Source organism: Eurypyga helias, unplaced genomic scaffold (genome assembly GCF_000690775.1).
Source record: "Eurypyga helias isolate BGI_N326 unplaced genomic scaffold, ASM69077v1 scaffold2979, whole genome shotgun sequence".
NCBI classification, from domain to species: domain Eukaryota; kingdom Metazoa; phylum Chordata; class Aves; order Eurypygiformes; family Eurypygidae; genus Eurypyga; species Eurypyga helias.
This window is the reverse complement of record NW_010269931.1, coordinates 31,264-48,920: the sequence shown is the minus strand read 5'-3', so window position 1 is coordinate 48,920 and position 17,657 is coordinate 31,264. Positions and strand designations below refer to the sequence as shown.

Below are 17,657 nucleotides of genomic sequence, written 5' to 3'. Positions count from 1 at the left end.
AGCAGGAATCTTAAATGTCAGAATTTCTCAGAAAAATGTATTACTTCTGCATTCAGTATAAGCATGGCTAAACAATTCTGAATAATTTTAAAAACCTTATGTAAATGGAGGTAATAAAAATACACCATACATAAATGTAGAGTATCCTGTAAAGGCAATCAAGAAGTGAAAAGAGAAAGCACATTAGATCTCCAAGGCGTCTCAGTTAAATATCCAAACAAATACCATCAGACACTTCCCTCAACCCTGAGTATCTGCCACTCAGTTTGTGTCAGTGGCGAGGCCTGCTTGTATGTCTTGTAAATGACTCTATACCACCCAGGATTACTCTTCCATATGTTTTTTTTTCTTTTGTATATAAAATGACAGCAGATTTAATCAGAAGCCCTTGCTGGTTGCTGAGGAAACAATATTTATATATTGATCCCTCATGTAACTTGTTCTTTCTTTAAAATAAGCACCCCCTCAACACTAGCACATTCATGCACAGGTGCTGGGGAAGCTTTCCAGCTGCTTAAGAACGCCTCTCTCCCTGTACAGTAGATTTTTTTCAGTATACTGTACTGAGACATTCCCTCAAATGCCACACTGACCCAGTTTCCTGAAGTTGTTGGTGATGCCGGAAGACAAGGGATTGCTTATCAGCGCCTAACTGTGAACAGTCAGTACTAAATATTATTTTGAAGGAAAGTGCTAGAGTTCCTGTAACAGGCTATTATAAGTAACGTGTGCACTGGAAATTTCTTCCACCTTTGCAGCAAATAGTGACTCGTAAAATCTTGACGCTGCTGAAGTCCTGGTGGAACCCTCTCGACTCCCCTGGGTCTAAGTCATACATTATTTTCAGTGGCACGGCCTAACTGACCTGTGGATATAAAAAACAAGAGCAACTGTATTACAAGAAAAAAATAAGCGTTGCTGCCTTTCAGTTTCACTGGATATCTCTTACCTGATTTTATTCTTGAACATCCTGTTCCCAAACACTGATTCAAACACCTCGAGTCTTCCCAAGTAAGGTAGGGATCTCTCTGCCAGATCCATCAGTTCTTTTCAGTTAGACGATAAATAGCAAAGGGTGCTCTGGCATTTCCTGCTCTAGAAATAACAAATCCAGCAGAAAGAACAACTTCAGAGTTACTCGTGTGTTGAAACCTCTGCAAAGCTACTTTTGGAGCTTGAGCAAAGGTTTTGATCGATTGGTGTTTTCTTATATCAAAGTTGACTCATAATCATGCTAATTGCACATTACTGTGGTCGGCCTACAGCTTCAAAAGGTTGTTGCTGCGATGTTACCTGTTTAGCTTCGTGCCAGCTTTGTGGAGCACAGAAGAAACCTAATGGGTATTGTTGGCTGGTTTCTGACACAGGTCCTTCGGTGTGCTGCTTTGGGAGATTTTCTCTCTAGGCTACATGCCCTACCCTTGCAAAACTAACCAGGAAGTGCTGGAATTTGTCACCAGTGGAGGAAGAATGGATCCACCAAAAAGCTGTCCAGGGCCAGTGTAAGTATTTCATTACTCCCACAAGCCATGGGAATAGGGGGTATCACACAGGTTGGACAGAGGCAATTAGACACCTTCAGTCAGAGAATGGCAACTGCCCCAGTGTTAGGTGGGTATTACTGGATGCCTCTTGAGCCGCTGCCTTCTGCATACAGCTTAGAGCACTGTAGGATTTGCTTTACATAATGGTCCCCCAGTGGCTTAGCATCCAAGGATGCCGAAATGACATGTCCACTGCTCTCCTCCTTTGGGCCAAGAACTGCGTGCAGTTCTCTGGAGCCATGAGCACTTCATACTGAAACACATTTTACATAATTATCTTTCTTGAATGATACTTTTTTTTTTTAACTTATTCTAAGGTACCGGATCATGACGCAGTGCTGGCAGCACAGCCCAGAGTATCGGCCAAACTTCTCCACCATCCTGGAAAGAATCAAGTATTGCACACAGGTATTGGTCTTTGGTATCCAGGTGGATGATAATCCATGGAATGCCAACTATCCAAAGGCACTATCTTCAGTGCCCAAAACAAGTGAAGAGTCCTGACAGACTGATCTAATTACTTTCCCATTTGTGGTGGTGCTGTTGGCTCAACTGCTTTTTTTCATTTGGGTTTTCCAGTATCCACCCTCACTATCCAATCTTCAGTATCCAACCAAATATCAATATCCACCCTCAATATCCAACCAAAATGAGATTACACTGTTCCTGTGCAAGTGGGTGCTTTCAGCTCTCAGCTTGTTCAGTAGCGAAATGTCCTTCGTTTTGGAATGGAAAAATATTTAGAATCTCTTTCAAGGCCCATATTCTGACCTTGCCTAATGTTGCTCGAAAGCCACAGCTTTTGAATTGACATGGAGCGGGGATGGGGGGAATGAGATGGCACGTTGAGTTCACCAGCTGGTAGCATTTTCCAGCTACCGGCCTGGATCCAACCTCGAGAGAGAGAAAATTACATACTGGTGACCCCCAGCTTAGACACCGATTTCAGTAGAGCACAGCCTCTGCTCAAAGGAAACACGTAAATGAGAGAGTATTTCTGCAAGTCCTAACAGCAAGCGATACCCAGCTGGCACATGGCACCTTGTACGACGGGCAGGAATATTGCCCAAACCTGATGTCAGCCTCTGCCAAAAGCTTTTTCACTCTCACAGCTATTTCTCTTGAAATGCAGGTGTGACAGCCACCCTGGAGCTGCTCAGGCTGTAACAGATTCTTCTCTCTCTCTTTCAGGACCCTGATGTGATCAACACTGAGCTGCCCATGGAGTGTGGCCCCGCACCAGAGGACGAAGGGAGTACGGTCATGCGCCCCACCATCTCCAGTGGGATAGTGCCCCTGTTGGTAAGCCCTTCCCTCACGCCACAGACAACGCCCAAGACGCTGGACTCCCACCATGCTGGGCATAAACTTGTACAGTGTCCACAAGAGCTGCTGGTGGACAACCTGAGCAGCCAGGCTGCTCAAGGGCCCAGCCCGCCATGCCTCAGCGATTTCAGCAGCAGGTCCTGGTGCCAGCAGGCCTCCAACCAGAAGTTGGAGCTCAGCAATCCGCCAACCCACAGACTTAAAAACAAAACAAAAAATCTTTGGAACCCAACCTATGGATCGTGGGTGCTAGAGAACATCTGTCACTTCAGCCCCAGCTCCAAGCTTAAAGCAACTCCAGAGCGGGAAGATTCAGGCTTTGATGGGAATTGCAGTTCTTCTAGCTCTCGGGCATCTCCAGCATCTCCGAGTCGAAGCAACTGCCCTCACCTGGATATCGGTGGGATTGAACTGGTGAAACTCCAGACTTTCCCCTGCGGCAATGTAAATTATGCTTATGATGACCTGTGCTACAGCACTGACCACCAGCCGCCAGCTTTGGCAGAGGTCAGAGCAGCTGTGCTAAGGAGCTCCAGCCTGCCTAGAGATGAAAAGCCTTTTTATAAAACAGAGAAAACATCAAGAGAGAGGGACTCCGGTCTGTCTTTGTCAGATGACCTGAGTGTTACTCCACTATAACAGACACGGTTCTTCCAAAGGTCAGGGAATGCATGTGTCTGGAAGGATCACTTCCTGTTTCACTTACTTCCTCCATTTAAGTTCCGTCAGATGGGTGATGTCTCAACATTGGTCTGCTTCCTCCTTCTACCTGCTGGATCCCCAGATCGTTAAAGACAGTTGCATTTCTGTCTCTGTCCATCAGATGTGTTTCACTGAACCAGCTTAGCAGCAGCAAACAGTGACATTGCTGCTCTGATTTGGAGCACAGTCCTTAAGGAAATGCCTCCTCAATCTGCTCAGGTGAAAAGAATAGGTCCTACCATCCAACTGCAGCATTTGGATGGAAATGATGGCCAGCACAGGCTGTGCTTTTATCTGACTGAAGAAACCAAAAATGCATGCTGTGCCAGCAGCAACCAACTTGCAGAGGCTGCTATATTCCTGAGAGCTTTTTACAGTCCTGATGACTTACTAATGATGCTCACACACTGCAAGGGAAGTAAATAAATATGCAGCCACATTTGCATCTGTTTTATTAGCAGACTCTGTGGAAAAACATGAAAATTAAGCTACTGCTCAAATTGGAAGCAGTAGGAAGGATGGAAAAAAAAAATCCAGGCTCCTCTGAGCATGTGCTTAGAAAACAAGCGATGAAGAGGAAAACAAATTTGCTGTAAAAAAAAAAACATAATAATAATAGTTGGTGGAGCTGGTAGAGTCCCTTTGAACAGTGAAGGAAATGTGCTGCTTGCCTCATGGTGTCGCTTCCTCGCAGCGCCTGGCGTGGAAGGGCCAGGTGGTTTTTTTCAGGAAAGGGTGAGCTGCATGGGGTGATGAGAAATGGACTGTCTTTATCTTTGAATGGACTTGACTCAGGATGAACGTCACTTTTGTAAGTACTTTGATATTCAGAAGTGATTTCCTGTGCTGTGTTGGTAAGCGCCAAGCTGAGGTTCTCGGGTAACTGTCTGGCATTTGGCACACCAGAGCTGTTCTTGGTTGGAATAGCTACTCCTCTGAGGGACAAACGAAGCGATGCAAGGGAGGGGCAGGGTGCGGGGGAGCCTAATACAAACGCTACCTGACAGTGACCTTTACACAGGAATAGCTCATCTGAGAAAGCTGAAACCACGACTTGGCTTCACACACCTGAGCCAGGTCATCACTTCCTCTCGCCTTCCAAGTGTACAGACTTGCTGGTAAATGTAGTTGTTTGTTTTGAAGACAGCTAGTTTCTAAGGTTTTCTTCTGTTGCTTAGGGTCTAAAACGATGTTTACTGTTAAGGCCTGTAAAATAAAGAGACTGAAAAAGTAAATAATTTGGATTAAGTTTCAGCAGTCTCTGAAGCATTTTGTCCTTGTCCCACTCTGAATGTTGCACTGCCAACCTGCGGTGGCAAATTACATGCTGCCCTCACGTCTGAGAGAGTCGTGTGGAGAGATGCGAGTCGTGGGCTCTGGTTCCTTTCTGAGGGAAGAGGTGCTCTGGTACAAGCTTCATGCCTATGTACAGTCTGAAGATGTGGGCTGGCAGGAGAGGGTTTGCTTTGACCGCACAGACTTCCTGTCCTCCATGTCATTCAGGGATGGACACTACTGAGATGTGGCACAGAAAAGCACAGAGTGAAGAGTCTGAATCCATCTTGAGCTCAGGTTTATGCTTTGTTGGTCTGACTTTGTGTCCTATCCAAACCTAAATAGTGGTGATGGCCACCTCTCAGCAATGACCGGTATGATATGGAAATAATTCCAAATTATTTGGGCATATGTTGGTGTTCAGAACAAGAGGGGTCCCTCTGTGCGTAGGCAAATTCCAGGAGTTGTGTGGGGACTGGTGGCCTTAGTAACCGAAGGAGATGGTTGCCCTTGCCTCCTGCCCTTCTTTCCATGTCACTGTTGCTTTAGCTCTCTGGGGTCTCTCCCGTTCAGCTCCTTGTCTGTCCTGGCCTATGTCCAGGAGCTGCTACAGCCCAGTTAGACGAGGCAGGAAAGCTCAGTTGGCAGCAAGTTTTCTCATTCTTGCCCCTTGCAGAGGCTGTTTTTTGGTCATGTTTCAGGCTGGCCACCTCTGGAAGATGCTCATCAAGAACAAGTACATCTACTCTTAGCTAGTTGGAATAACACCAGCTCATCCTTACCTTTTGGATTATGTTAGACCTACAGTTACACATTTGCAGTTTTTTCCCCAAAGGTGAGCTATCGAACTCTCTGACAGTTGTGCCTGGCTGTCAGCAACTCAGCCCCTTCCTCCCAGCCTATGTGATAAGGCCACAGCAGAGCGTAGTGATCCCACTTCAGCTGCCATGGATGTGACTCCCGATCGCTTGGCAACCCTTGCTTGTAAGAGGCTCTATCCTGAGCAGAGCACTGAGGGTCATGGCCAGGCTTTTACAGGCCCATTACGACTCTGCTTTCAATTCTCCTTAGTCATCGACACGGGAGGGAAATTGGTGGTGAGGAATGAAATACTGACTTGTTCAGAAGCCGTGAGAAGTTAACTATTCCACCTTTTCTTCCTGCAGATTATATTTTTATAAAGTAGAAGGCACAGGACTGTTCATTATTTTTTCACAGAGAAGTGACTATAAACCCCCCTAAGATTCCCGCAAGAAGCAGGTAGGATCCCTGCTGTCCCTACGGTCACCCACCTTGAGCTACTGTTGTTTTCCCCATACACAGCGCTTGCCTCAACTTAATTCACAAATTTAGAAAGGACAATAGTGATAAAACTAGATAAGCCATTGAAAAGTGAAGCTGAGCACAGTTCTGTTCCCAATGCCACAGGCAGTCTTGGCTGCAGCTACGCCTTCATTTTATAAATAAAACGCAAGTTCTTCAGGCCAACACTTTGGGCAAATACCTGTTTTTACTGAATAGCTCTGTCGAGGTACTTATTTACAGAAAGCGCATAGACAAAGCTGCACGGAGCCAGAATAAAGGTCCATCCTGCCCAGTATCTTATCTCTAAGTGACCAACAGTGGGGTGTTGAAGGTCAACCGTAAGAGGAGAGTGAGCATGTAGTGATTATTTATTTCCCAGACATACTTGGCTGGTTTACAACAGCATGTAGCTCAGGGATGTACTGAGTCAGACGCAGTGTCTTGTAGAACGTGGAGCTGCACATACCAAACGGGCACTAAGAGACAGGAATTTTAAAAGAATCTGCATTAGCAACCTAAGTTTTATACAAGCTCCTAACTCACTCCAATGGAACTAGAGGTTAAGGACCTTCTGTCAGCAGAGTTGTCGTGACTGTCTGACCTTAAGTTTTTCTGTGCATCTCTCATCCCTTAGCTGCTTTTAAAAACCATCACAAATAATGAATTTTTAATTAATGTCCTAGAGGAAATAATGCTGATACTGCTCCTGTTGTGATGCTGAAATGCTAGTTGCTGTCCAAAACATGTTATCTAAAAATAATAACAGTCACAAGGACGAATAATGCAACCTTCAGTCCGACAGTGCTGAGACTGAAACTTAACTGCTGTTAGATCACAGATTTCCTAGTGCTCGGCTGCTGCCATTTCAAAATACAACTTGCTTGAAACTGGTTTTTAATGAGATGCTTTCACTGCATAATCGAGGTGAACCCTCATAATCAATGAGTGTGACAATTCGATTACTTTGGCAATGGAAAGCCAAAACCCTGTTTTGCTTCCTAGAGGAATGACATGAGTGGGAGATCTGGGATTAATTCGGTCCTGTAATCCATGTGAAAAGTCTTCTGACACTTCCCCACTGGAGAATCAGTCATTTATAGGATTATTATAAATTGCTGTTCCTGATCTGTCTTTTAACATGTCACAAACCTGTTTTTTGAAGATTTATGTGTACATAGTTGTTGGGATTTTTTTTCTTCTGGGCTCAGCATCAGTACCTTATGTCGCTTCATATGACCTCACACCTACGTTTTTAAGAGGGGACTGAAAAACAATGAAATAATAATGCAAAGTTCAATTTGTCTTTCTCTGCTTTTCACATTTGTTGATATTCTTGCTTCTGCTTTCTTCATATTTTCTCTCCTCAACTTCAATGTTGTATCTTCATTTTCCCTTTAAAGAAACAGAATTTTCAGCTGCACAGATTTTAGGTGTCCCCTCACATCAACCCTTTTCCTCTCCACTGATCTGCCAATGGGCAGGTGTGCACCTAGAAATCTCTAAGCCTAATTAGACAGTTACGGGCTTTTGCAAGTGTCACTTACTTATTCCACCTCCAACAGCCTCCCACTACTTACCAGAAGAGAACGCTACTGCTGGGAGTACGGTTTTCCCCAGCTTACTTGTCTCTCCCCAGCCGTGCCAGGCAGGGACCACGCTTCCTCTGACCCTCGAGCAGCAGAGCTCTGCGAGACTGTGTCTCCTGTAGACACGGCCGTGCCCTCTCCTGCTGGCTACCCACTCTTTTCAATCTGACCCAGAGACATCATTAACATCTTCCTGTCTTGTCACATGACTTTTTCACTTAGTTGAATGGGTTTTGATTTGTCATCACCTCTGACCACGGCAGCACTTCTTGCTGCCTGACCTTTCAGGGCGACCGCTGCGTGTACGTGGATGACATGCCTGCTTCTATGCAACTGAAAGCTGGACGTGTGTATACTTCTGTATTCGCAACACAAAATAAAGAGACGCTAACGGTGGCTGTTTGTTTCCCTCTCTGCTGAGTACTCTTTGAACACGGGTAAGAGGACACTCTTGCCGAGAAGCGTTGCCAGTCCTGGAGTGTCCCTGCTTGTTCCCTGCTGCCACCCAAAATGGCCCCGTGGAACAGTTAACCACTCCGAGTCTGCCAAGTGCCTTCTGGTGTACAATTTTTCGATATGCTGTAGGCTATGAACTGAGACAGAGCTTACCCTGGAGGAAGCTGTTCAAGCTTTGTGTGGCTCAGGTTCTACAGCAAACGTACCTAATGGGTTTTGGAACCAAGCTCCAACATTAGCTTCTACATGTCTCAGAACCAGTTTATCAGATGCTAAAGACTGAAAGCACAAGAAACACTGAAACAGTTTTTGTCCCTTTGTGAAGAAAAGTCTTGAAGTAACGATGTTGCTGTCCCATGACCAAATCACAGTGGGTGTCTTTTTTCCTTCAGTCTCATTTATTTAGTAGCATACACACTTCAGAGTAACAAACACTCAACCAATACAGTCAATGTCAAAAATGACCATGGTCAGCATTGCATTGTAGTGTTCAGAACGGATGCACTGTAGATGATACAGGCCCTTTGATCTCAGTACCTTAAGAATAACATCAACAACAGCAATAAAAAAAAAAAGAAAATAATAGCAAGAGCCCTCTGAGATACTTAAGGGTTTGGTCCAACTCCCATTGAAGTCTTTCCCTGTAATAGGAACTGGATCTGATGTTAGGTGAATTTCTTCCCTGTGTAAAATGAAGAGGGATTTAATTTTTACCACTTTGGTTAAATTTTATCCAAACTTATATCCTTGTGGGCCCCCACCACCCATCATTTTTAAACTTAGCTGATGCATCTTTGTTGTGCCTTTTCTGTATTGCACCTTCCTCCAAAAAAATCTCACAGCATCTTGCTATCAGTAGCAAAGGACAGCCTCATACCATTCCTGTAAGCAGGTACTATTTCCACCTGTAAAATGGGAACAAAACTGAGGCCTCCGATAGTTGTCCAAGGCCAAAAACCCAGTTACTGACAAAGTTGAAGGAGAGCAGTCACACAGGAACACAGCAGCTACAGCAGTAAGCATTGCTGCACCCAACTAGTGAGTGTAAAGACCTCGGTGCCCAAGCCAGAGGTTAGCTGTTCAGCACCACGCTGCCTGCGGGCCAGCGTCTCTTACCACGCTGTGAAAACACGTGCGCTCTCGGTGTCTCTGGAGCAAGGCAGTATCTCAGTGGAGGCATTAAAGAACTACATGCTGGACTTGCATGTGTTCACCAAGCACTTTGGTTATTGTGCATCAGCTCTTCTCTCTTACACGCCCGTGCAAAGGCAGCGCGTTGACCCTCTGGTAAATATAAGCTTAGTGAAGGCAACTTACTCCATAGTGAAAGGCGGCTGTGCTGCTTCCTCACACCAGCGAGTGAGCATACACAGACAGGCCCTCTGGGCCACCTGCTGTGATTCAAGGTATCTGACAGCCTGTGGTAGTTTGCTCATCAGCTGACAGCCTCCAGCCCCCCACAGCTGCTTCTGTGCTCACCTGCAGTCCTACGCTTGCTAACCAAAAGCTGCCTCCTTTTCTCCTTTCCTACAACAGCAGCAGCAGATTGTGGCTTCTTCCCTTCTAACCCCACGGCAGGCCAAATGACCATTTCAAAACTGACTTGCTCGAACTATTTATCATCATCTAGAATGACTTTCCAGGCCAGGGTCTGCAATAGAAGAGGTTTTCTTTTATTCCCTGACCTTTTCAACTACTGCAGTGGAATGGATCATTCTTCTCTGGGTTTTCTCCCAAGACCATGTACTGCAAGCCACCCAGGTGCTAGAAGCAGTTGGGTTTTCTGAAGCTCCCGGTACCACGTTGTTTCTGATTCTCCTTCAGAACTGGATAGTCATGCTAAAAGTTTGTCTCAAATTCTCAACTGACATTTCAGCATGAATTTTTACCCTCTAACTTCCCTCTCCAGAAAATAAGTTACACTGGTGCAAAAGATTGGCATTACGTGGTAACAGAAAAAAGAAATTTAACTCTGAAGATTAATTAGGCAAGCCACTAATGAATTCTATCATCACCTTAACAGTCTCATTTCTAACTTTTCCAATTACTTTTATTACAGTAGGACTGCTTGCCACCGCAGTCTCATAGAAAAGGCATTGTGACTGAAGTCCTCCCCTGCGAGACCTAGTTACTTCCTCTTCTACTTAAGCACTGCTAACCAATGGCTTACCTGCTGGCTGCAGGAAAGGAGGAAGACTTTTTTTTTTTCTTTTTTCACTTGTATGAAATTCACCACAGATTAATTTATCAACCCACAACAGTTCAAAAGCTAGGAAGCATCTGGAACGATAATATCCGTGCTCTCTATCGAAGGCTCGCTGTCGCTTAAACAAGTGTAAACACTCTGAAACCTCTAAGTGGAAAATTCATTAACGTCCTGTCATGAAAATAAAACTGAGGGGGACTCTGGGAGGCCAGAGAAGTTGTCTGAATTTGCACTGAACTGCAAAAATAATTACCAGTTTCAAACGACTGGTTTAGGATGACATGTTTCTGCATGTCACTACTTCCTACGGAATGCCCACACTATGTCATCTAACTTTTAGGTCACAATCGAGCTTGAATTATTAATACTGCTGTTGTGTTTAGAGGTGATGAAAAAGTTACTGAATCTGACTGATCTCTTAGTACAGTAGTGCGTTATCTACACTCACTCCCCTTCAAAAATTATTTCAGGCCATTCGAGTCTAATTACAAAACGTTACAGACACATTTTGTTCCAGATGTGGACTCTGCAGTCTTTTTTGCTCATGCTCACAATTATTACTGAAACAGTAGTTTCCCAAAGCACAGAGTCATCTTCACATATCCTGAAGTTGTCGGAATCTCTTCTGAACGCAGGACACTGGCAAAAGCCAGCATTTTCTGATCAAGGTGCTTTACCAGCTTCAGGTGTTGAAAGGGGATTAACAATCGAATAGTTATATATGTCTTCTCATTTTGAAAGCTGCATCATCACCTTATTAATGTTAGAACTTGGAAGGTGAGTCAACATGTGAATACTGATAGTATTTATACTGCTAGTATTTAAAGAACTCTTCAAGTGGCTAGAAACAACCAACAGAGAAGGTATATGAAGCCATTACAGGAAATCAGTCTTTCTTAATTTTAACCTAAACACCCTGAATTTTCTGTGGCTATGCCTGGGCCACAGCAAAAGAATGAACCACAGATGGCCGTGCGATTCCAGAGGGGGACCGGGGGATGTGATATATTGGCATACCTTCCCCCAACCTGCCCTGAGTTAACAGCTGATACCTTGGAGGAAGGATGCCTGGGAATTCTCTCATCATTAGTGTAACGCTGTGGATGCCGAAACATCACCTTCCCCATTGTTGCGTCAGGCTATACACTTGAGTGGCAACATCGTGTTTGGGAACGGAAGTGTGGCCAAGAAGTCACGTGGACTAGGAGTCAGTCAAACCATGATCTTGAGAGATTACATTGCTTGCTGGCTACTAGTGCAAGTGTGCATGTGCACATGTGTAGGGAGTTATCTTTAAAAATAAACAAGCCTTGGGAAAAAAAAAAACACCTTAGCTCCCTGGTCTGTGTGTGAAAGAGTCATTACTGATATCCAGAACTGCAGTTCAGCTGCCAGAGGCCAAACCTGCCAGGCTAGGCTTTTTTCCAACAGCCCACCCAGCCTGAAAGTCAGATGGTTTCGGAGACAACCGGCTGCCATTCTCTCCCTACAGTGTTTGCAATCTCCTGACAAGCTACACAAAGCAAAGGCTGTTCTTGGATAGACATGAATTGAGGTTGGGGCAGGGAAGAGGAGCAATGGTCAATGGCAGTTACCACATCTAACCACTACAAACTGCCGACTCTCCTTCGGGTTTCTTGGGATTATCACCCGTTTCCACCTTGTGCACACTGCAACACAACGCAGCAGAAGTTGTTGGTCTCTTGTGCACACTGCAACACAACGCAGAAGTTGTTGGTCCAACCTGTAGTGTACACAGGTGCAAGACTTGGAATTAAGGGGAGGAAAAAAACACTCTCGCTGGTTTCAAAACTATGCGGTTCCCTGAAAAATCGTTATTCCTACCCTGAATGCCCACACACTTGCTCTGGTTCACTAAGAGGTAATCTGGAGTCCCATCTGTTTTCCAGAAATCAGAATCATTCCGGTTTACCATACAGATCTCTCGACTCATGCTGGTGCGATTCCTGAGTATGGAGATCTTCATTCTCTGAGGACCAGTCCGAAGCTAGGCTGGTGCGATACAGACCAATCTGGAATTACTTGGGTTCATAGAGGGCCGATGCAAAGTCATTTTGATGACTAACTGCTGGGTTCTGGGTGCAGCTCCCTCTGCACTGATGACCACAGGGGTTTGGAGGGAGTTAAGGGTTTCCTTCTGACTGAGCGATCCCAGTAGAGCAGAAAGTTAGAGAGCAGCCCTGCAAGTTTCATGCCATTCTCGACTCATCTTTCAGTGATGCTTTCCAAGATGCCAATCAAATTGTCCAATCCCAGTAAGTACCCATCCTCCCTGTTGCCTTCCTGCCAGGGGATCCTGTGATCCAGTGTCTGCCCATCAGGGAGAAGGGTGGTCTTCCCAAAATCGATCAGCCATACATTGGCATTCCCACTGCCATCGTGTACAAAAAGTAGTGAACTTCCAACGACCTGGAAGACAGATTGAGATGATGTCATTAAACACACATCTTTAGCTCTCCCCCATCAATTAATGCTTCCTACTAAGATGATGACCTCCTCACCTATCACCCAACAGACTTCTGGGCTGCACTTACACACTGACATAGCCACATCAATTAATAATGTATAAATGGGCCTGCAGATGGGAAAAGGGACCCAGCAGACAAAGGGAAGAAAAGTAATTCTCCAGCTCACTTAGCAGCCAGTCTCACTTTGAGCAATTCAGCAAAGTGACTGCTTTCAAAGAAAGACCATGACCCATAATTAATCAAAATGACTCTAGTGACAAGAGAAATCAACAAGACAAAACAAAATAGCTGATCTCAAATTATTGAGCTGTAATGAGCAGAACTTACAGTGCTAACGACGCCCTCTGCACAGCAAGGCACACACAGAGATCATACAGAGCAGAACTATACCACGTTTCAACCTAAGTCCAGTATAGCTAATGAAGTCTTCGTTGTCAAACGACAACTGAATGCTACTGTGCCAAATGCAAACTTCCACATTACCATTCTCCCGCAAAGACTGCCACTGGAACACACTGTGATTAGAGAAACCACAGGAAACTGGTACTAATAAACCATCGCCTGCAGTGGCCCAGAGTCGTTAAGTCCTGGGATGTTATAAAGATGGGAGGATTTATTATTCCTCAACTGGTTTAATCTTGTATCGTTGTGATGGAGGTTTGAAGGTGTAGCTGTTGTTATCACAGATTAGTTTTCTTCTGCTACAAGCTCCTTTCTACCAATACAGCAGGTGATTCTGAAGTACACCTGAATGACCAAAGGAAGCAGCAACGCACCTCCACAGCGTTACACTCACTGCTCACCTCGTGTCGCTTGAAGAAGTCTGAGGATTCAAGAATGATATGAATTTCCTGCAGACGCTTGAGGTATTTTTTCTGGAGGAAGAGGAGAAAAAAAACTACTGGTTAACGTTTAAGTAAAGAATGAATGAAGATACTCTGTTTACAAGAGTCAATATAATTAAGAGATGGTGTTAATTTTGTTGATTTTAGACTAGAGATCCTTCAAAACACCAGGTTCATCAATTGAAAGTCGGTCTGAAAACACACTTCAACATGCTTTCATAGCGAACGAAGGGACAGGAGTTCCTCTGCTGCATGCGTTACCCCAAGCACACTTACCTGTCCTGCTTTGGATGCAGTGAGACACCATCTGGCTGCACCCTTCCTGCAGCCCTTTTTTTTGTTTTTAATTTTTAATAAAGAGAAAAAAAAGTTTCAAGCAATTTAAAATCTTGTTCTCCACAGTGAAAAGAGAATGAAATTGTGAGAGAGAGACAAGGAGCTCCAACCATGTTGGGCCGGGAGGGGGCAGGGAATTACAAAAAAATAATCAAGGCCTAATGCATGAAGCTGTAGCACACATTTTTAATGCTGCCTGTGTTACCAAGCACACGCCTCCTGGAGGCTAATCGGCCCTCACACTGGCTTCTACACTGCAGCCCAACACCATGGCACCCTTGGAAGTTCCAAAGACAAGAGACATGTTATGCCAAGTGCCTGCTGTGCTGCCCGCAAAGTAGCCTACAGGACTTGCTCTTTGAGGCTCACGCAAGGAGCACAGCCAGCCACCAGTCTCCCTTCCTGCCCCCATGCTCCAGTGTTATCCTCTCCATAATGAATTCCCAAATCACAACGCAAGCCTCAGACACCGTCATCCCGCTGATGCATCTAACGCTCACGGTCGAAGCTGACTGCAGGTCATGAGTTGGCTTGACTGGCGTTCTGTTAGCATGAGGAACGTGAGGTGAACTCACAGCAAGAGCTGCCAGAACTGGTCTCAGCCAACTACTTCTCACAGCCCACCAAGTCCTCATGTCCACTCCCTCTGCCAAGAGCAACTCCAAACCATTTTCTTCTTTGATAGTTTAAATGGTCTTTCCTGTAGCAGAGGACACATGGCCCTGAAACGTGTTCATCGGGTCAAAGATCAGTGAAGCTGAAGAGGTCGGACTCACCAGAATAGTTGTGTTGCCCTCAATGAATTCCACAAAAACCTGTAGAACTTGCTCCTGTGTCTTTGTAGTTTTGAAGTTTGTGTTACACGTTCCATCCGCTTTCTGCACAAAGAAGCACAGAGACAATTTATACTACACACGTATCATTCCCCCTCATCAGTCAATCCCTCTGAACCACCAGCAGCTCAGCTCTTGCTAACCAGATGAAAGTGAGTAGTTGAACAGGAAGAGAGCAGATAAACCAAGCAAGAAGCGGAGAACAGACACAAAAGCCGATTGGATAACTTGAAATGGCACTGCATTTCCTGCTGGGCGCAGTTTAAAAAAAAAAAAAACTTCCCATGATACTACCAGCTTGCAGGAGGGTTTTCTCACATGTCAGTACAAAGTTCAGTGGGGCAAACCACAGTGACCTCTGACTACACCAAGCTAGATGAGAGGCCAACCAAACCCCGACTGGGGTGTAAGGGGACATTTTCAAACCCCATTTCGCTAGTCCTTTTTGTGTGTTTCTGTTTTGCTTTGCTTTTCAATGGGGAAATCAAAGCACTGTGGTAAGGACTCAGCTCCCAGTATACCTCTGCACATCAACGTGACCCAGAAGTCACAGAACGGAAAGCAGTTCACAGCCAAGAACGACCCTGGATTCACGGTGCTAGCAGCAACAAAGCAGGCGTGTGGGTTTTGGCAAAGGACGGTGCGCGCTCGCTTATATTCAACCGGGTCCTGGCGAAACTCAGACTACTTTTGTGCTGGCAGTACGACTCGGTATGGAAGCATCCTGCTACTGACAAAACAAGTCGTCTCACCTGCTGGTAGTGACCGGTTTGTGCTCGTGGGGCTACAAGAGCAGTGCACAAATCGGCAGTATCTGTCAACACAGACTGAATATGCATTTCTCTGAGAACATCCCTCTTGATTCAATGGATATAAACATGAGCTTTTAGGACATGCATGTAAAATACAGCTGTTACTGTAGCTGGCAGCTGTATCCATTAAAAGCCTGCAATGTTATCAAACTGTATTCTTCTCCATCAAATCAGTCCAATGAAATCCCTCTTTTCCATTACAAATGAACAGGTCATCAAAATGTGTTCCCTCCCACATGATAACAGTCACAGCACCAAAACTGGGTAAATTCAGTTCCAGTCTAGCAGGTGAAACACTGCTCCACAGCAGAATTCGGACCCTTGTATATACACACACACAAAAAATCTGATAATGCTGCATTTCCAGATTTGTCATGCAAGAGAATGAACTGACTGAATGGCAAAGCCATGCAGAACAGCCTCCCACCTACCAGACTTTCTAGCAGCAGAATAAACAGAATTTTATTCCAAGGCTGTGGGCCAGATACAAGTGCGACGTGTCAGCCTGATGATTCGGACCCTTGTATATACACACACACAAAAAATCTGATAATGCTGCATTTCCAGATTTGTCATGCAAGAGAATGAACTGACTGAATGGCAAAGCCATGCAGAACAGCCTCCCACCTACCAGACTTTCTAGCAGCAGAATAAACAGAATTTTATTCCAAGGCTGTGGGCCAGATACAAGTGCGACGTGTCAGCCTGATGAGATGTGTAAGTTATGCAAGAGAAGTTCAGCTCAGGTAGGCAGTGAAGTAAGGAGCCATCTGATCTCATCTAGGGTAACACTCAACAGCACATAGAAATTTGGAACTTAGTTTGATGCCTCGCACCTCTTCACCAGAGTAAGGTTGTTTTAAAAATAATTTCTCCCTGTGCCCCAAATCCCAGAGCAAAGTCCGGAATCACTGCTGTGTGTTCCCTTCTCCTCCTTTTTTTGTCTCGCAGACTAATGGCTTGCTTCCCTGTTGTTTAGAAACACTTCTATGACTTTGTTCCTTTGCAGTGGTGGCAGGAAGCTTAGCTGCTGCCTGACTTCACCTGCTGTAAACAACATCCAGATTTTGCATGGCACTATCTTGGGTAATCCATACCCCGTCCTTGCAACGACTCTGGACATACCTGATCCCCAGGAGGCACTTGCCTGACTCAATCCTTTCGGTCGTACCTTTGTCGGGGGCCCCCCCAGACATTCCTCACCGCAGAACAGCCCGTGGCATGTGCAGCTAGCGGGCCCCTTGCAGCGCTCCTCGTGAGCTGTGACAGTGGCGTGGCTAGCAGGACGACAGGTCTGGCTGCTCCATAAAACAGCGCTGCCTATCTTAACTTCCGTGGCTTCGCTCAGGCTCCTCTGCAGACTTCCCCTAAAGGGCTCTGGGTTAAGGTCATGATCTAAATGGATTCACAAAGACTTATGAGCCAGATCTGAAGTCCTCCTGCAAAAATGGCTATCCCTGATCTACAGTTGAAGGAAGGGTACCAAAGGAAGAAGTAACTTGCCAAACTGCACAGGTTCAGTGGCAGAACGGGAAGCAACAACTCCTGATTCTCAGCCTCCTGCATCTCTGCTCTGCAGAACTATTAGTGCTGTAGAGACGATGATGTTTGTGATGCTGAAGCCTTCAGACAGCCCCTGCCAGAGGAGAAACCTCCATCCTGAACCTGGCAGGCAGAAGAGGCTGTGTGTCAGGTGCCAGCTGTAAGGAAACCCAGGGTTTCCTTACAATTTTTGATAAGAGGAAGAGGGAAAAATCCCATAAGCAAACCTGGCCTGCTTTCAGAGATACGAAAGCGAGGTGAGGATCAGCCTAAAGAGAAAAGGCACCCCACTGACAAAGGTGGAGTGCATCAGATCTCATTTATTGGTAGTCACTTCACAGAAGGGCTTCTATGATTTCAGTTTCCTTGCTCCTGCTTCTTACTCCAGCAGCCAGAGAGC

The 17,657-nt window shown here is 45.4% G+C and overlaps 2 protein-coding genes across 2 annotated transcripts in view; one reads left to right on the top strand and one right to left on the bottom strand.

Moving 5' to 3' along the window:
- The window catches only part of LTK (leukocyte receptor tyrosine kinase), a gene marked incomplete at its 5' end in the record, with an annotated part of 29,581 nt that extends 26,072 nt beyond the window's left edge, over nucleotides 1-3,509 (top strand). Inside the window, 3 exon segments of the mRNA XM_010158238.1 lie at nucleotides 1,368-1,502; nucleotides 1,862-1,952; nucleotides 2,736-3,509. Of these exon segments, the coding sequence (XP_010156540.1) occupies nucleotides 1,368-1,502; nucleotides 1,862-1,952; nucleotides 2,736-3,509 (1,000 nt within the window).
- A 9,117-nt stretch (nucleotides 3,510-12,626) lies between these two features.
- Nucleotides 12,627-17,657, bottom strand: part of ITPKA (inositol-trisphosphate 3-kinase A) — a gene marked incomplete at its 5' end in the record, with an annotated part of 12,036 nt that continues 7,005 nt past the window's right edge. Inside the window, 3 exons of the mRNA XM_010158237.1 lie at nucleotides 12,627-12,830; nucleotides 13,693-13,764; nucleotides 14,847-14,948. Coding sequence (XP_010156539.1) covers nucleotides 12,627-12,830; nucleotides 13,693-13,764; nucleotides 14,847-14,948 — 378 coding nt within the window. The remainder of the gene's footprint in view (nucleotides 12,831-13,692; nucleotides 13,765-14,846; nucleotides 14,949-17,657) is intronic.